The sequence below is a fragment of the Panulirus ornatus genome, chromosome 11 (assembly GCF_036320965.1).
Source record: "Panulirus ornatus isolate Po-2019 chromosome 11, ASM3632096v1, whole genome shotgun sequence".
NCBI lineage: Eukaryota > Metazoa > Arthropoda > Malacostraca > Decapoda > Palinuridae > Panulirus > Panulirus ornatus.
The window spans coordinates 48,233,973-48,254,113 of NC_092234.1; the positions used below are offsets into that span (position 1 = coordinate 48,233,973).

At 43.0% G+C, this 20,141-nt stretch overlaps 1 protein-coding gene across 3 annotated transcripts in view; it reads left to right on the forward strand.

Annotated features, from left to right (window-relative positions):
* The window catches only part of LOC139751483 (protein Wnt-2b-like), a 197,524-nt gene that overhangs the window by 161,891 nt on the left and 15,492 nt on the right, over positions 1-20,141 (forward strand). For 2 of the 3 annotated variants that reach the window (XM_071666935.1, XM_071666936.1), the window contains exons 4-6: positions 4,176-4,314; positions 16,054-16,174; positions 19,592-19,727. In XM_071666935.1, the coding sequence (XP_071523036.1) occupies positions 4,176-4,314; positions 16,054-16,174; positions 19,592-19,727 (396 nt within the window). Of the gene's footprint in view, positions 1-661; positions 985-4,175; positions 4,315-16,053; positions 16,175-19,591; positions 19,728-20,141 lie in introns of those variants that run through there. The other variant, XM_071666937.1, reaches the window with a different exon arrangement.

The following is a 20,141-nucleotide window of genomic DNA, read 5'->3' on the forward strand; positions in this document are numbered from 1 at the left end:
TTGGTTGTCAGCCATCGATATAAGGAGAAATGAGTAAGTAATGACTGCGACATTCGTTGTAAATGTTTAAGTATGGCAAAAACAGAGTCGGGGAAAATGTATGTTAAATACGGTAATCCACGTAAGACAGACATTTAAGATAGGTTACCGCGAAAGTTGTCACTGAAAGCTTTATAAAAGAAAATGTTAACGAACGATCATTTATTTGAATATTGCACCCGATTACTTCTAAGAAAAAAAGTCATTGCTAGTATTTGGAAGAATAACAACACTACCAATTTCTAATTTATGTGTTATGCAATTTAACGGAAATTTGTGAAATTGTTGAGAAAATTAGTGAATTTTTAATTCATGTGTTATGCAATTTAACGGAAATTTGTGAAATTATTGAGAAAATTAGTGAATTTTTATCAATAAAAAAAAAAGTATTAGAAATTTAGTTTGGTGGATCTGGTGGTGTTGTGGTTTGCTGGCGACGGCTCAGGCTGACTCGTCGTCGGGTGTCAACATGTTAGTCATATGTGGTAGAAGTGAAGTTAGGGTCACGTTGGAATGATAGCGGTATCATCCAAAAAAGAAGTCTTATTTTGCATGATTTTTACGCTAGTTCTTTCTGCCAAAACTACCCACGAACCCAGTCTTTAATGTAAGCTAAATTTAGCAGCTGGATTAACTTTTTTTCGCGATCCCATACGAATCTCCATCGGTGTTTATGTTGCAACAAATGGCTGAAGATGTGGAAAAAAAAAAAATCGAACATTTGTCATCGTATTGTGCATTTGTGGTTCATTATGATGTTCGCATGAGTGATTAACAGACGATTATGTGTAAAACAGAGGGAAATGCACCCAGAATTTCTGAAATATGCGACCTAGTTTTACATATGGAATTGTTTAGTTTGTCACCCGCTTACTTCCCTACCTTCATGGCTGCTTGATGATCAATTTAACTACATGTACCACCAGAAAAATTTCGCCAATGCCGGTAAGACTACAGTAAGAAGACAGATGTATTGGTGTTACAAAACCAGGATTATTTTATGAATTTGTGATTTTTTTTTTTTACAGGGAAAACAAATATAGGTTGAGTTGGGATAATCATCAGAAATAGACTGGGTATTGTATTTAATTGTTACATGAATCTGTTTCTTGCGTTGTCTTTGTTCAGTGGAACGTTACAGATTGATATAGTTACTAACTGTGTTTTTTTATACATAGAAGAGATGGGCAGTATAGTCTAGGTGTAAGCTATGTTAATTGATGTGCTTGTCATAATACGTATGTCACTCACTTGTCAGTTTAGTAACATCTGGTGACTTTCCTTAAATCGGTAGACTTACAATTATTTTTTTTTATTTCTGTTCATGATTTACATCTTATGTTTACCAATTCGTCAGGCCGAATCGCCTTTCCATAGAAAATCCATTTACTTGATATTTTTATGTATTACATATATAAAATTTTCTCCATTTTCTCTGTAATCTAAGGAAAAACAATTGTATTACATAACCGTGTTTGTTGAAAGCTGAACATGAAGTCTTAAGTGGTGGCCTTGGGTTCGATGCTTTTACATCGCCAGTATATCAGAAGGCAGACGCCGATAATGGCGGACCCACTCCCTCTCCTCGCATGTTAATTTACCTCCCTGCACATTGCATTGTGGGACTGAGAGGAGGGCTTTGCCATTTGGGTGATGGGGCCAGGGGGGAGGAGGGAGAGAGGGAAGGAAGGGCGATTAGCCATTAGGTCGATTAGCCAGATGGATCAACAGAGGGCGGGATGGTTGTTTACAGTGTGACGTCAGAGTGGACACTGCCAGTGGTGGATGGAGGTTTTGCAAATGAGGTTAGGATGGAAGTCTTCGGGTACCCGTCACAGTGGCTAGTTGGAGCGATGGTGGTGGAAGCCATGACCAAGAAATGTTGTTGTTTTGAGAGATTCTGTCACGCGGGAGATATTCATTGCACTTTGCTTCTGTGGTTTGTGTTGACGGCCACCAGTTCTTCAGCTGTAGTTTGATTACACACACACACACACATATATATATATATATATATATATATATATATATATATATATATATATATATATATATATAATCGCTGTTTCCTGCTTCAGCAAGGTAGCGCCAGGAAACAGACGAAGAATATGTGTGTGTGTGTGTGTGTGTGTGTGTGTGTGTGTGTGTGTGTGTATGTGTTAGTAGCAGACTCCGCCTGTTAGTGGTAACACCTCGAGCCAGAAGTCACCTTCGGAGAGGCTGTGTCATGGTCAACGGACGTAAAAAAAAGTGTACTGTTCGTCGAGGACTTTTTCCCGAAGGGATTACAGTGTCGTCAGAGAACATCTCACTCCAAAAGAGTCTATTTCCCTGCTACTGGAAGTAGAGCAGCATTGAGGTTTTAACGCTATAGGCTGAAGGCCTTTACTTAGGAAATCTCAGGATGTATATATATATATATATATATATATATATATATATATATATATATATATATATATATATATATATATATATATATATATATATATATATATATATAATGTTTAGGGTTTCGTACTTGTTTTCCGCGTTAGCATCAGCAACAGACGAAGAAAGGCTGTATTTGCTTTAGCTGTCATGTGTAATGCACTGAAACCACAGCTCCCTATCCACATCCAGGCCCTACAGCCCTTTCTGTACTTTCCCCCGGCTGCTCCATATACCATGGCTCAGCCTATTGACCCCACGTCGCCCCCTGTATACCTTCTCGCTCCTGTTCTCTCTGTCTCGTGCACACCTTTCATCCTCATGCTTATTTAAGCCCCGAGCACTCACTACATCCTTCCATCTCCAGTTTGGTGCGCACCCCCTCCCACCCCATACTCCTCGTCCCCTCCACTTTTGACACATATATCCTCTTAGTCAACCACTCCCCAACACATCCTTATCCATAGCCTATGCCACGCACCATCAAACGTATTCCGCCCTACCCATAATACATCTCCATCATCACCCATATATATATATATATATATATATATATATATATATATATATATATATATGTGTGTGTGTGTGTGTGTGTGTGTGTGTGTGTGTGTGTATTGAATATCAGATATTTATCTCGAAGGCTATTTAGGTACACCTGGGAAATCTTATCAAAAAAAAAAAAAGAATAGATGATCATGGTAAGGGAACTGCTGCATTGAACGAGTTTTGTCCATTTATAGACTGGAAGTGACTAAGCGAAGCGACGCGTCTGTGCTAGCTAGCCATCACGGCCCGACTCGCCCGCCACCGGGCCTGATCCCCCCCACCCCAAACAACCCCCCCAGCCAAATTATTTCATGGCGGCAGAGACGTCGTTTAATCATCTAAAACTCTCGTTCAGACCTGAGTGATGTTCTGGTCGACCGCGTCTCTCTGTGTACATGTTATTTGGTGCATCGAATCGTATAACCTTGGTGATGACGTCAGCTTCCCCCGGGGTTGTCAGCGTGGGTAACGAAGCTATATTGTTAGGGATTTATGACTAAACGAGGCTGTTAAGGGCAAGTAGAATGACGCGGCGGGGGGGTGGGGTCATCTTTTGATGACATGTTTCCACGGCCCCGGCCGTAACTTTATCTATGCCGTCGCCATCATTGTAACCGTTAACCTGTGATCTCTTCCGTTTTCTTCCACGCAGCGTCAGTGAATCACTCCCATTTTTTGTTTTGTGTGTGTGTGTGTGTGTGTGTGTGTGTGTGTGTGTGTTTGGTCTTTTGATTCACGTCTCTCATATGATCTGTTATTTGATAGGACTGCGATGTTTTCAACACACACACACACACGTAAACATCTCGGTTTTTCCCATAGCCTATGTAGTGTCAACTCCATTATGACTCACTGGTTATCACGTAATGTTCATTCAATTAAGTGCATCATGTACAAACCATAGTGTTTACTCTGTGAACATGTCTGTGTATCTAGAGCCACCATTGTCTTAGAGCTGTTTTATATAATTCGTTTACTAGTTATTACTGTGACCTCCTAGTTCTGTAATGTCTCTACAGTGCATTTCACAGTCGATTGGCTACCCAAATTCAAAAACTTATTTATTTATTTATTTATTTATCTATTTATCTCTCTATTTACAAACTGACTAGGCTATCCTAGCCACTAAACTAACCCTAGGCTGGCTCACTTCGCAGGTTGCTGGGCCTGAACAGCGCACAGATGCAGAGCTCGGCTGAGCTGGCGCCTCACAGGTACCGCGAGGAGTGCAACAACCTCACCTACCTCGTGGCCAAGCAGAAGCAGTTGTGCAGGCTCTCCCAGAACGTCCTCAAGGTGAGAGAGAGAGAGAGAGAGAGAGAGAGAGAGAGAGAGAGAGAGAATGAGAGAGAGAGAGAGCGCTTGCTTTTTGGCGACATTTTACCGGTAGACAGGGCTACTAGCGTTCCGTGCCTCCCTCCCACCACGCGTCGTTCGTGTTTGGTTCACTCGCCCAACGCGCACACTCCACTGTTATCAGAGTGGGGCTCATCTGGAACTGACTTCGACCATATGTAAAGTTTTCTTTTAAATGTGTGAGCTAATTTCATATATTTCTTTTTTTATTGTTTTTCATGGGATCTCCTACTGGGCATATATATTTTTTTTTTTTTTACATTTTTTTTTTGTTTCATTTCAAGGTATTGCAGACTTCATAATCCTGCTCCTTCCCTGCTTTTAATTCCAGAACATTTTTATTATTACTGATGCCCTTTAATTTGCTGGCGTACATAGCTCATCCCGTACCTTAACTTTTTTTCTGAGAGAGAGAGAGAGAGAGAGAGAGAGAGAGAGAGAGAGAGAGAGAGAGAGAGAGAGAGAGTGAGGTCGTGCTGTCGTGCCCAATAAATGCATCCTCGTATTCAAGATGTTGAACAAATGCCTCGCCCGACCTTCGTTGGAGAGGTCGCACACATGACCCTCAGCCTGGACGTGTACGGAGGGCGACCCCGATGGTTGTTGATGGGGTCGGGGCCCCCGAACAGGGTGGAACAACCCCCCCCCCCTAACCACAACATCGGGTGGACTACCCCATATCCACAATAGAGTGGGATGACCCCCATATCCACAATAGAGTGGGATGACCCACCCCATATCCATATCAGCGGGATGACCCCGTGGGATGACCCCCATATCCACATCAGGGTGGGATGACCCCCATATCCACATCAGAGTGGGATGACCCCCATATCCACATCAGAGCGGGATGACCCCGTATCCACATCAGAGCGGGATGACCCCCATATCCACATCAGAGTGGGATGACCCCCATATCCACAACAGAGTGGGATGACCCCCATATCCACATCAGAGTGGGATGACCCCCATATCCACATCAGAGCGGGATGACCCCGTATCCACATCAGAGCGGGATGACCCTCATATCCACGTCAGAGCGGGATGACCCCCATATCCACATCAGAGCGGGATGACCCCCATATCCACATCAGGGTGGGATGACCCCATATCCACATCAGAGCGGGATGACCCCATATCCACATCAGAGCGGGATGACCCCGTATCCACAACATAGTGGAATGACTCCATATCCGCATCAGCGGGATTACCCCCATATCCACATCAGAGCGGAATGACCCCCATATCCCAAATAGAACCAGTGGGATGAGCTCCCATGTCCACAACAGTGACCTGCCTAGCCACAACAACGGGATGACCCCCCATATCCCACAGCAGAGCTGAAGGGCGCCGTATCCACTACAGCTGGACAACCATTGCACCGGGATGACCTCCCTGTTCACAATAACGGGATGATACTCGTACCCACAACAGATAGGGATGACCCCCTATAACCACAACATACGGTTTACACAAATTGTCAACAACACGCGAATGATCCCCATTACCACACCGTGTATCCCCTCCAGTACCACGGAAGTATAATGATCCCACAATCACGGTAGAAAGGTACCTTTTAATTACGAACTAGATTGACCATATAAAGACTACGGCGGAATGTCTCCATAATCACAACAACGGGATGACATGCATAGCCATTATCACGCTATGGCCTCCATAACCACAACGGGATGACTCCCATATCCAGAAGAGCAAGATGGACCCATGTCTACAACAGGGGGATGGATGACCCCCCCCCCCTCCCCCAATAACCGTCGCTTCGTGTCTTCTGGTCTCATCCACCCGCGCGCCCTTTTACCGCTATTAGGCTAGTGGTGCATAGGATGTTATCTCTGTTGTAATTCAACAGAGATCAAAATTTTTTATGACTTTTTCAACAGAAAAGATAACGATGGAATACATTTTCTTTTTTTTTTCTAGTTTTTTATATGAAATGCAGAGCGCGCGGCCATATTGTCAGCGATAACGTAAACAGTCTGTGATTCGCAGCTCTCCGGGCTGGACCGGGCCGGTCGCTGGCGGCACGAGACCACAGGTGGTCGGTCACTCGTCATCCCTAGTGGCCATCACCAGCGATTCCCACCCCCCATCGCTAGAACCTGACACAGCGTGAATTAACCTTTTATAAGTTTTTGTGTCGAGTACTTACATATATACATAGTGGTGACCGTTGAAGTGTAGCGTTCATTCGAGACTGGGATCGCCATACCTTGGTGGTGTGTATCGCCATACCTTGGTGGTGTGTACTGCTGACGTCTGCATCCCTGGTGAGCTTCCAATGTTGTTAGTTAGAGGGTCGCTTGGTTGACCTCAGACACCAGAGGGTGATCCCCTCGGCTTAGATGGTAAAGCTGTGTTTAAATGTCTACTGGTATGTTATGGGTTCCTCCTGTATGTGTGATATGTTACCCATGGTGACTATATCACATCGTCTTCAACTTCTTCCATGAGAGACAAACATTTTCATCCTTTTTATTAAAGCGTAGCTTTGAAACGGCAGGAACTCCCCACCCCTTCCCTTTAATAGGGGTAGAGGAATGTTGTATCAGTTCGTTAATAACTGTCTGCAGGTTGGGTTTCGAGCCGTGGCGTGGCGTGGCCCGGCCCACCGGTGTTCACAGGCCAATCCAGCCGATTATTCTGCATGTACGGGTTGACTGATGAATGGCTAGCCAAGCCACCTGATGGTGGAAGGTCGGGAAGATAAGTCTGCGGACCCTCATCGCGCTGCCTCCACTGCCGACTCCTTCCCCCTGAAGTATTGAGTGTCGGTCGGCCGCTAACACAGCGGCTTGAGCGTTCCAAATGTCCAGTTTTGTATGGGTTACGCAGCTACGCGCCTACATATACATGCAGTACGTAGATATAGGAACTGCATGGGTAAAGGCTACGAAAGCCATGGATGTATATAAAAGTTCAGAACTTGTACAAACCATTTTCAGGAAAAAGTGAATATTTTTCACACTTTCGCGCGCGCTTTTAGTGGCAGTGAGATGTGGACTCCATTGAAGTGACTAGTTCTTTGACGAGACTGTCCTAGTGATACAGCCTCGCCAAAGGTGATATATATATATATATATATATATATATATATATATATATATATATATATATATATATATATATATATATAGGCGTTTATGAATATACATGTGTACTTGGGTGGGTTGGGCCATTCTTTCGTCTCCTTCCTTGCGCTACCTCGCTAACGCGGGGGACAGCGACTAAGTATGATAATATATATATATATATATATATATATATATATATATATATATATATATATATATATATATAAGCTAGCATCAGAAACAGAGGACTGAGTGAGCGAGCCAGCATGGAGAAATCCTCACTACTCCCTCTGCCCCAGCTTTTGGAAAGTAATAGTACAGGAGGGATGAATTTCCAGCCCTCGCTCACCCCCTTTAAGTCGCCTTTTACGACACGCAGGGTATACTTATTGCTTCTTCCTCACCCAAACACACGCTTAGGCACTATTCACCACGATAGATAATGTCATCATCTGCCAGTGTGACCAATCGTCATTCGTCGATGGTGCAGAAAACCGGTGGTGTGTGTCAATTGAAAGTTTGCCAAGTTTCGGAGGGAAGAAGAAGCAATTTCTTATATTCTCATCTCCTTCCTGTAAACCTACGCTATCTGGCCAGGTAAAACACCTCGTTCGTTGAGTTATTTCGCTTTATTGTTGCTCATGAGGTATAAAATGACTTCTTTAATTTTGAGATGGACTTAAGAGACGTGGGATGATGGAGTGTGTGTGTGTGTGTGTGTGTGTGTGTGTGTGTGTGTGTGTATAGCCAGACATCACTCTCGGTACACATCTGTCTTGCCTCTCTCGCCCAAAAGTTGAGGGAGGCATCCAATCCCTCTTGGGCGGGTACATCTCCCTGCTAGTTCCCTTCCTCGCTAACACGATTACGGTGAGAATGACGCCCTGGGGCCCTGCACTATCGCCTTTATCGCTCGTACCCCCTCGGCATCTGGCCCGACCGCCCTCATCTGCTGGCTAACTCGGCGCGCGCATCCCAACGCAACCCCAGCCCAAAACATTATCTCGCATCCTATCTTTAATTCCCGTACGTCCAGCTTTTTTTTTTTTTTTTTAAATATACCCCGTCGCACATTTATCTCCAGCCCCTCTTTAATTTTTTTCAGGTGGTTTCTTTGGCGAATTAACTCTCTCGAGCTCTTAATTAATTAATTATCCTTAAATTTGTTCGTGCTGTTACAATTTCCTAGATTGTTTAGAGGGGCTGGTGTGTTGGAGTGGCCGCCCGCCCCTCGCCTCTCCCCCCTGCCCGGCGCCGCCATCGGCCCGTATTACCAAGTGCATCACGCTTCGATTATACTGATTAAAAGTTCTTGATACCTGTAAAGAGGCGGCTGTGGCGAGTGGCCAGCTCGGCCAAACTGCGGCTGCTTATTAAGTCGTGCCGGGCAAATTGTGGTGTACTGTGGTAAACTGCTCGCGTGGTTAAGAAAATTGTGGTGATATAGGTTAGCATGTCTGTAGTGTTCTGTGTGGTGTAGTGTATTGAGATAATAATTTGAGTTTTAAAGGATATTGTGGTGCTGTTTCATGTGGTGGATGATATTGTAGTGTATAGTTCTTCTCCCTAGTGAAGACTATTGTTACTTCCACATAGTGGATGATATTGTTCCTGTGGTGGAGGTTACTGTTACACATGGTGGAGGAGATGGTTCCACAAGGTGGATGGTATATTTATTGTTCCACAGTGGAGGACATTGTTATTGTTCCACAAAATGAATGATATTGTTCCACATGGTGAAGGATATTGTTATTGTTATTGTTCCACAAGATGGATGATATTGTTATTCCACATGGTGGAGGATATTGTTATTGTTCCACAAGATGGGTGATATTATGTTCCACATGATGGAGGACATTGTTATTGTTCCACATGGTGGAGGATATTGTTATTGTTCTACAAGATGGATGATATTGTTAATTGTTCCGCAGAATGGATGATAGTTATTATTCCACATGGTGGAGGATATTGTTACTGCTCTACAAGATGGATGATATTGATATTGTTCCGCAGAGTGGATGACAATTATTGCTCCACATAGTGAAGGATACTGTTCCAACATCCTCCTCCTCCACATGGTGGAAGATGATGGTGTTCAGTACGGTGGAGTGTAGTCTGGTAATGTCCCATTTGGTGAAGGAATTTGTAACATGATGTCTGCTTGTTTGGCCTCTAAGACCTAATAATTGCCTGGGTCGTTTAAGGCCGCCAAGGTCAAGCTGTTATTACATACTCCAACCTGAGGGGAAAAAATCTTGTTAACATTTTTTCAAGGTGTTAAGGATCATTGTGTAAGCGTTTACATTCTCACTATGGATGTGGTCCACTGTGACTTTTTTTCTCTCTTCTATGTTACCATTTTGGCAGACGTTGACTGTGTCGGGTCTCTGTTATCAAGGATGTTTATAGTAATATTTTGTTCCATGTGTGTGTGTGTGTGTCTGTGTGTGTGTGTGTGTGTGTGTGTGTGAAGGGATTCTTGTTCTTGATGCTGTTGTGTATGGTAGAAGACGTTTTGTTTGTTCTGGTGAATAAGGCATTTTTTTTTTCGTAATGTTTTCGTGTAGTGCTCATCTAGTTTCTCCTTGTGTGATGATGTTAACAGTGTCATTGTATATTTAAAAAAAAAATGTAGAAAATTACAAGTTTCGCTAGTTTTATATACTTTAGGACATCTTTCCGTTGTTATGTTTTCTTTGCGATGTATAATTTGAGTTTTCTGTGCACGTAATTCTTCAGTTAATATTTTGCTCTGTCTTTGTATTCGTTATTTTATTGTAGTTTATAGAAATTTGTATATTATTCATGGTTATTTCATGGGTACTTGCTTTTCTGGATGTTGTTGTAGTGTTTTTCTCTATATTGCGAAAAGCAGTTTTTTTTCTTTATGTTTTGTTTGTTTATATAAGATTGGGTGATTGTGTGCAATTTATATTGATCACAGTAACCTGGGCCCAGGCCGTGTTGTGGTGGTGGAGATTTTCGAAGACACCTCGAGGTGTTATAATGTGTTTGCATGTTTGCCAAACAGTCGTGTTATTAGTTTAAACCTATATGTTGATCACAATACAGTATGTTATTCCTTGTATGCTTGTGTGCCTAGTGCAAGGTATTGCCATAGTATTGCATGAGATTCTTGTGAATGGACACGAGTGGAGAGGGTTGGGGAGAGGTAGATAGCCAGTTGAGGATAGAGGATAGATTTTCATTTAAATAGGAGGGAATAGACGGTTGCTGGGGAGGATAGACAATATTTGGAGAAAGTTTAAAAAGGTTGGAAGTGTTTTAAACATATAGCTACTGTGAGATAAGAAGAAAAGCAGGAGAGGGGTAGAAAACCACGCAAGGGAAGGGGGTAAATGACATTCGAAGGCTGCGTGTACACGGATCTTGTCAGATGGAGGTAATCACCCACTAGGTTCAAGGGGAAGACGGCTCTTCCGAGGCGTGACAAGTGTGTGGAAGGGAGTGGTGAGGTCATGTCTGGAGGGGAAACGAAGGTAAACACTGACAGGGGGATGTAGCAGAGTTATCCACGAAGTGTCAGCAGCTGTCTGCTGCACGTAGAGTATGGCAAGTTGCCGAAGCTAGAAACACTCGTACGGTTACCGAGACGCCAGTTACCACAACTGGACGCTACCGGGGGGAAGAACTCGTTAAACAGCACACGGAAACCTAACCTGAATCGCCATCTTGCTGAGGACGCCACTTCGAGAACCTTCCAGTTCTCGCTAACTCGTGAAGGGTCGGCAAGTGGTCTCGATCGCGAGATCTCGTGTGATGAGAATGTGATCAGACCGGACGGACGGTTAGCTACACAGTTTGTGGCAGTCATGACCCGTCACAGATCTTGTAGACATATCGGGGCTGGAAAAAGAAATTATGGCGTTTCGGTTGAATATCACCGAACTGTGACTTTTCTTCTACGTTTATGACTTCCTTCCCCGTTTGCATGTGTTGGACCCAGCTGCATGTAGGCGCATATGCACGAGATGTGCATTCTTTGGGAGTCCGGCGGCCCTTCCTGCTGACAGAGAACGGGAACGCACACTTCATTGAGCAAATGGACGACGGGGTCTCCTATAGTTATGGTGGCCTGGCCTATGACCTGACCCGTAAGGGTCACAGGCCAAGGCCAAGGCTATCGCACATCCCCAAGGTTCTGGGCGCCGTCGTGCTCGAAGGGTTTAAACGGATGGGATATTACAGTGCTCATAGCTGGAGGACCCTAGCAATGTTTACATATTGTGTTTGGCTGATTTCCGTTCGGGTTCCCCCCCCTCCCCCCTTTCAACCTAGCCCTGTGTGTGTGTGTGTGTGTGTGGCTGGACGACCACAACCCGCTGATGGAGCAGGCCACGCCAGAGGGGAAGTTCGTGTCGTATATCAACGTCGGCTTAATTCCAGCGTGAATGGAGTATGTTTCGTAAGTGCTCTCGTATTTCAGATAATTAAATTCTAATGGCAGTTTAACGTATACCAGTTTCTTTTGTAATGGCTTTTTAATAGTCACTGTTTAGTCCCTTTTTTTGTTGTTGTTGCTGTTGCTCACGTGGTGGGCAGGAGAAGTCAAGAATATAAAGACGCGTCTCTCTTGTGTGTGGTGTGTGCCGCTGGGTGATGGAGAATATTGGCGGAGGGGGTTTGTGGCTAGGCGCTTTGTTAAGCCTCTCTTAAAACTTGGACTTAACATTGAACAGCCCGAATGATGATGATCATCATCGGCAGCCATCTTCACCAGAACTCATGAATATCTCGAGGTGTTGGCCAGACGCGCTGGTGAATATGCAGGGGCTGAGAGGGCAAGGGGGCGCGGCTGGTGGTGGTGGGCCAGCGTGCCTGCGGGGCTGGTGTTTACATGGCGAGGGCGCGGCGCGTCGGTCGGCCGAGGGTATATGAGATGATGTCCCGGCTCCTCCCTGCGTTAATGGTCGTACCGGGTCTGATTAATCTACGGCTGGTGTCCATGCTTAAATAGGCATTAGCACTATGAATAGATATACATACATGCATACAAATGCACGGACATACTGTGTATCTCATATACACAGGAGTGTCAGCGGACAGTCACACACTAATTGACCCGCAGTGTGTGGGGGCAGAGGGACCCAGAGATTGTATTACCATCTTAGGAAAGATGGAGGATTATTACATCCGTGGTGTAGGGGTATACGGTTTGCCTACCTGATGTTCTCGCTGGCCCGGGTTCGATTCTCGGACGCGCGATGGTGTCCCTAATGATTTCCTTTGAGCATTACTTGATCCGATATATATACGTGTGTGTGTGTGTAAAATATTTTTTAAGTGTCTGCGTTTCTTTGTTACCCGTGTAGGTACTTCTTTCCGGCCAAGGTTATAAGCAACCGCAGCACTGTCCTTGAAGCGCCTGTGTGCGTTTCTTTGTTACTCTCTGTCACGGCCGAAACCTAGCCACTTAGAAGGGGGGCTGCCCCCCCCAAATCATGAATGTACCACAGGTACTTAAAAATATATGCGCGCGAGGTTTACAGCCACATGTTGGCCACTAGGGGCCGCTTTTCAAAGGCCTCATAGATAGATAACCGAGTTCGCTGTATTCACATTCAGATAGCCTACCGACCGAGCAGGAGCCTCTGATTATAATGCAGGTCTCCCTCAGGATCAAAGGCGGGATCCAGGGGGTAACAGAGGGCAGTAAAAACCACCTTTGAGATTGCTGTAACGTTATTTTTTTTTTTTTTTTGTAAGCCATTTTTCCCGAGCTGTGTCGGGCAGCTCTAGTAATATGTGTGTGTGTGTGTGTGTGTGTGTGTGTCGTTGCACTGGAAGGAGAATAATCTCATCAAGGATCTAACACTCGGGGGAGTCCATTGTTTTCTTTTGCGCCTGTGGAGTGCAGCAGCAGCAGCAGCGTCGTATGCTGCAGGAGCACCATATAAGGAGTCCCCGCACCGAAATAAACACAATAGAGAAGGTCCAGAGGAAGACAACCAAGATAATACTAGAATCAAAAGAGCTGAGGTACGGGGAAAGGCTAGAAGCATTAGATTTTTTTCTAGAAGCTTGAGATTTGCTCACCATGGAAGAGAGAAGAGTGAGCGGTGATCTGATCCCATCTTTTTGGAGTTTTCACAACAGACTGATGACACAGAGAGTGCACAGTTTTCTTCGAGAAGTGTAGGAACAGCGCAACCACAGGACACAACATAGAGTTCAGCAAGAAAAGCAACATGTTAAGCTGTACCTTCATAGTATATAAGAGTGGTGGATGAACGAGGATAACGTGGAGGAGGACGCAGTAACTGTGGCCAGCATTCAGAAGTTTGAAAGCTTGTACGATGGTGGAGAATGATTCAAGAGGCTGGATCCCAGGCTCCCACGATTATATATCACGTCTCGTTTCACCACCCGTCCCTTTATCCATAGCTTTGGACAGGTGTTCCCTGTGAGGCAGGTAATAGCTTGTTAATGTTTCTAAAGCCGAAGTTCATCCCATTCTTCCCCTCCGCAAAAAAAAAAACCCATAATAATTCTCCCATCTCCTCTAATGTCCCCATAATTTCACCACTCAAACACGATACACATTCTTGGTATCACAGGAACGCCTAACCTAACCTATCTTGGAAAAACCCCCTCGCATTACACAAATAGTTAAAGTCTACTTGTAAGAAACTAGCGGAACCCATGTCGAAATGCCGGGGATTACTCTCAGAACACTTGCCCCCGTTGTACATAGGATTAGATCGTCCGTAGTGTTAAGTACCGCTCTCACAACTGCGGAAGCCCTACAAGCCGACCTGTAAATAAACTCTTCCCATTCTCACTTCGATACGCGACCCGATTTTCATTCTCACAGTGTCGCAGTTTTGACTGTCTGTTTCCCTTCGATGGATAGTTAGGTGTCCACTCCCAGAACACATGGCACCAGGTGTTAGCCAGACACCGGGTAATAATCGAGAAATCGCTGTGTCGCATGATTACTAGTAGCCTAGCCGTTGGCAACTCTTGGGTGGGCCGTTATGGTGGTGTCTATTTTTTTCCTTACTAACACCGCCAAGCTTTGAAATATATATATATATATATATATATATATATATATATATATATATATATATATATATATATATATTTGTGTGTGTGTGTGTGTGAAGAATGGCCAAGCATGCTCAGCGCCTGGCATCACACACACACACACACACACACACACACACACACACACACATATATATATATATATATATATATATATATATATATATATATATAACGTTAACGAATATTGCTTTTCCTAATCACTGTATGGCCAGGGGCTTACTCGTGAGTCGCCTCGTTTGATACAAATCTACACTAAACACTAGATTTTTAGAAATGTAAGAAAAATAAAACCTTATCGTGTGTTGAAACCAGGAGTATGGTACCTCCGTGCATCACGGAATCGCACCGCCAACCTAGATTACTAAACCGACAATGCGTGCCCTCCATCCACTCATGGTCCCTCCTTTCGAACCTTAGTTGAACCTCACAATACAAAGGCACTGCGCCCTGACCGACCAAGACCACTCGAGCTTGAGAAATAGGGAAGTATTATTTTTTAGTGTGTGTTTTATTATGTTGATGTTGGCAGAATGTATGTATGCGATGTGTTGTTCGTTAGTGTTGGCAGGGTATTCATGTTGGCATGCATGTGTGCGTTGTGCTGTTCGTTAATTTGGCAGGGTATTCATGTTGGCATGAATGTATGCGTTGTTGGTGTTCGTTAGTGTTGGCAGGGTATTCATGGTAGCATGCATATATGCGTTGTTGCGTTTCGTTAAGGTTGGCAGGGTATTCATGTTGACAGTGTTATGTATGTGATGTTGCTGTTCGTTAGTGTTGACAGATGATAGTGTTGATGGAGTATACGTGGTGTTAATGGAGTATACACGATGCTGGCAGCATATACATGATGGTAGTGTATACATAGTTTGGGCAGCGTACACTTTGTTGGTAGAATACACTTGAAGTTGGCAAATTATGCATGACGTTGCTGGATTAGCATACATGTTGTCAGAGTATACATGGTATTGATAAAGTATACGTGATGGCAAAACCTACATGGTGTCATTGTGAGTCTTCATGCCGTTGGCAGATTTTACATGGTGTTGGCAGAGAATGTATGATGTTGGCATCGTGATCATGCACATCGTATACATTATGATCGTGTACATCTTTATGTAGTACACATTTCATGTGTACATGGTGTTGGGAGAGTACATCATCATGTCAGAATATACATTTCACGTTACACACGATGTTGTTGTCAGTGTACATGATGATGGTATGGTCTGAGTGTACATTATGATGATGTCAGAGTATAAATATGAGTGTACATTATGATGGTGTTAACAGTGTACATCATGGTGTGCAACATGATGGTGTTTTCAGTGTACATTATGGTGTTGTCAGCGTGTCTCGATGGTGTTGTCAGTATACATCATGATGGTGTCAAAGTAAACACCATGATAATGTCAGTGTCCATCACATGATGTTAAAGTACAGAATGATGTCAATGTACATCATGAGGGTGTTGTCAGAGCGTACGTCATGAAGTTGGTGTTGGTGTTGGCAGACTGTGAGCGAGGGGGCGAGGATGGGCATCAACGAGTGCCAACACCAGTTCAACATGCACCGGTGGAACTGCTCCACCTTCAGCAACTCCCCCTACGTCTTCGGCCACCTCCTTCGCATCAGTAAGTTACCTTTACTTATCCCTATATCTATACTTGTAGAATTTTGCCATCCAACTTTATATTTTTTTCACGAACTTCCTACGTGGTATGTTGTGAAATGCTTCCAGACAGTCCACCCAGCCTTTTTCTTCGGTCGGAAATGGAGCTCACTTTCTCGTAGAAATCTAAGGTTCGTTCACAATATCTTTCCTTAAAACTGTGCCCGTGTCACGGTGGCCGTCGCTTCTTTCGGAGTAGTCAGTCATCTATTTGCTTCCTGATGCTCTCTCTTCCTTCGATGACTGTGGTCGTCACTGTGACCTGTTCGTAATTCTGCCTATGTATCTGGTCTCATTTATGAGTGAAAAATACGGTGTTTGGCCTTATCCATTTCCTTGACGTCAACCTACTTTTTTTTCCTGCAGCGTCTTGAACATTTCAAATGGTTTGCCAAGTGTCTCGGCACATTTCTTTAGGACGTATGGAGAGATGAGGACCATGTTCTTTCCGTGCGTTAAGACCCCTCGGTGTTCTGTTCATATATTCTCAATTTATTTCATTGGTCTTCAAGACTTCCTCTCTATTGTCTCACTGGTGTTGGGACTACAGTAATCCCTCTCATAAAACTCTTTTCAGTTCGTCATTCAGTTCCTCGCATATCTTTACCTCCTCCTCCCCAGCTCTTCACTCTAAATGCCATAGCTTTATTAGCTGCTCTTTAAGTAATAGTTTACTCCTGATGAATTTGTGGAAAAGCTTTCGATTTTCTCCTGCCTTGTCGATATTATTCGTTTTAAAGTTTCTTTGTTCTCTCTCTTATTGTGCTATGTCTTTCTTGCTCTCTTTTTCTTTTTAAAGGCAGGCAGGCTTGGGTACTGTCTGTCTTTGTTGTAGCGCATTATTAAGCTCTTTCACGTTTTGATAGCTTTGATTGAACCACCCCTTTTACAACTGTCCCTCTGTAAGTAAGGTTAAAGGTACTCTTTGTTCTTTCTCCTTTATTGTAAATATCACTGAACCTTCCTCCACCTTGCCCTTTCCTGGCCACTGACATCATATCCCAATTTACATTACTGTGGAAAATTTGGAGTCCTGTGTAATTCCCATGATTATATATCTGATCAGGTTTCATCTACACTTTTTACTTCATTATTTACCATGTAATTGGTGTATCATATGTGAGCTTCTAGATATTCATGCAGCTGATAAGATCTTAATGATGGTGTATCTGCACCTCTGATTGTAGTGTACCCAGTGACTTGCTTATTCAGCAGAGGAAAATTTCCTGTATACACTTAAGAATTTGTCTCCGTGATTCTCATTCCCCATGGGAATCCAAATTCTTTTGGGCGATATCATTTTAAATGAAATCCCCCGTTGATTTACTTTGCCATCTGAGTAGTTTATATTTTACTTTTCATGTACCATCTAGATTGTTCCTTCATTATCTTTGTATGTTTGCTCTGTTTCATTGAAATTCATAGATTATTATTTATAATCAGCATCACTGTGTGCTTCTTTCCTGCAGTTACTTTTCTCATTATGTATTGTCTGATTGGGCCCTCTAATAGTATTTCAGAAACTTGCAGCTTTCTCTTACTGAGATGGCAGATCTTTCTGTACCTTTGTCTTCCTTTTATATCCTTCTTCTCATGTATGCCTTATGTCCTTCCTCTAATGTATCCCTTTCCAAAATCTCCCTTCTTTTTGCTAACAAGAAGTGATCCTTTTTGCTTTCTAATTATGTGAATCTGTTATCTATTGGGTTATGAATTTACCTCATTTCTCAATCTGTCATTGATTGGGTAATGAATTTACCTCATTATTCTCTTTTTAACTGCATATTATTCTCTACAGCTTCAGTTGATTCCCTTTGTACCTCATGTTTCATTGTCCCCAGGTCCCTGTTTCAATACATCTTCTCTACTCTTAAGCTTGTATTTTGTTTTTTCACTCCTTTCACCTTCTTTCTTCTGGTTACATACTTTCTGAATCCCCTCTCCTGAATCATGTCTATTTTGCCCTTTGCTTACATTTTTTAATTCCATAATTTGCTATCCCATCTGGAAACACTTTTCATGATTTTTTATTTGATTCCTCAGTTTCTTGATATCCTCCTCCAACCATGACAACCTCTGATCCTGTTTCTGAAGTAATTTCCTCTGCCTTCCTGTCTCAGGTGATTCATCCATTTATTTTTTCTTCATCTTTAATAAGGCCCACATGTCCTTCACCCTCTGTCCTCTTTTTTTTTTTATATAGTCACAACTATTTTATCATTATACTTTACCTTCTTGGAATTCATTTTCATTTAATGAGATTCAAAAAATTTCCTTAGTGTAGCTGTATATCATTGCTTTATAACAGGCTTTGCCTAATTTGGACTGGCTTGCTGGTCTAATTTTCCTCACTGTATTTGTTCGTACTTGTAGCTTTGTGTCCGGCTGAATATGTAACATATGTAACAAGGTTCCTCTTTATTTACAAGCAGCCTATTTTTCGTGTACTCATCACTAGAAGTTTTTACCTACTAGGTACACTTACAAGTCTTAACATCTGTAAGACTTCCTCTGGTTTTCTGTAGCTTATTAGGTATAAATGTGACTTGTATATCCACTGTTGATCCATACCCTCGTTAACCTTCCTGACAGCTACTTTTTTGATGTAGCCACTTATCCAGGTGGTGAAGGCATAAGTTCCAGGTAGTGTGTGTGTGCATGTGTGTGTGTGGGTAGGGGGAACCAGCAGCTTGGGTTTTTTGGGTTTTTGTGGACATGGATGCCTTTGGGAGGGTCAGCCATTAGGGCACGTGAGAGTACCTACCTACGTTTGAGCACTAAGGATGAAAGTTTTTTATTATGCAAGGTTAGCACATAGGGTTCCATGAAGGAAATCTCATTTTAAGAATACCAAGTTGAGCAGGTTATATGTTGTCTATAGTTATCAGTGAGTGGGAGTGTGTGTGTGTGTGTGTGTGGACTGAGTGTCAGTAACCTATAGACAAGTGAAGCAAAGAGAAAGATCAGCAACCTAGGACAAGGAAGGAAACTTAGTAACCACTGAAGTGTGTCATTGTCACTGAGCCTCCCAATATCCAGGAGGTAGTAATCCCCTTATCCCCAAACCTGTTGGTGGTTGCAACTTATTATCTGAAAGGAGAAATGGAAGATAATGATGTCTCAGAAGGATTGATGATGGAGAAACTGGAAAGTACTCATGTGGAAGACACAAAAAGGAGGTTAGAGAGGTGATTGCAAAGATGTGGGGTAGAAAAACCATTGTAAAGATATGGGTTATTGGAAAGGGTCAAGAAAATATGTCTTTGGAGAAGAGGAAAAACTTAATTGAATTGCTATAAAACAAAGATGAACCATTTAGGAAGACGTAATTTATGTAGATAGTAATCTCCATGGAGCCTCACCTTGCATCACTTTCCAGAGAGCAGAGAGAAGGCCTATGTTTATGCCATCTCTGCTGCAGGCGTTGCTTACAGTGTGACGAGGGCATGCAGCCGTGGTGAGTTGACTGAGTGTGGTTGTGATGAACGCATCCGTCAACGACCTACACGTGGCAGGTATGTTACCACTGCAGAAGCTGCAGGTAGTTATTATTGTAGTATGGTAAATTAATGATGACAATGTAGGACAGTTTAACATTTGCACACCAAAGCATTGTTAGCATTTCTCTTGTTATGTTCACAGTGAATTATCTCTAAAGCTGCACTGTGAGTGTAGGTTGTAATTTAGTGATGTTCTTAGGATAAGAATTGATATTTATCTCTGCTTTTTTAGTGATCATTTTACTTCAGTAAATGTGGGCAAAGGGTCTTCTGTGTGATTGTCAGTGGTGTCATCCATCTGTCCTTACTCCCATTGCCTGTCCATTTGTTTGTTCATCAAAATATTCATTGAAGGTGATCAATGTAAAAGCAATCCTACATATGTGTATTAAAAAGTGGGAAAGGAAATGAGTTCTTATATCCATGTAT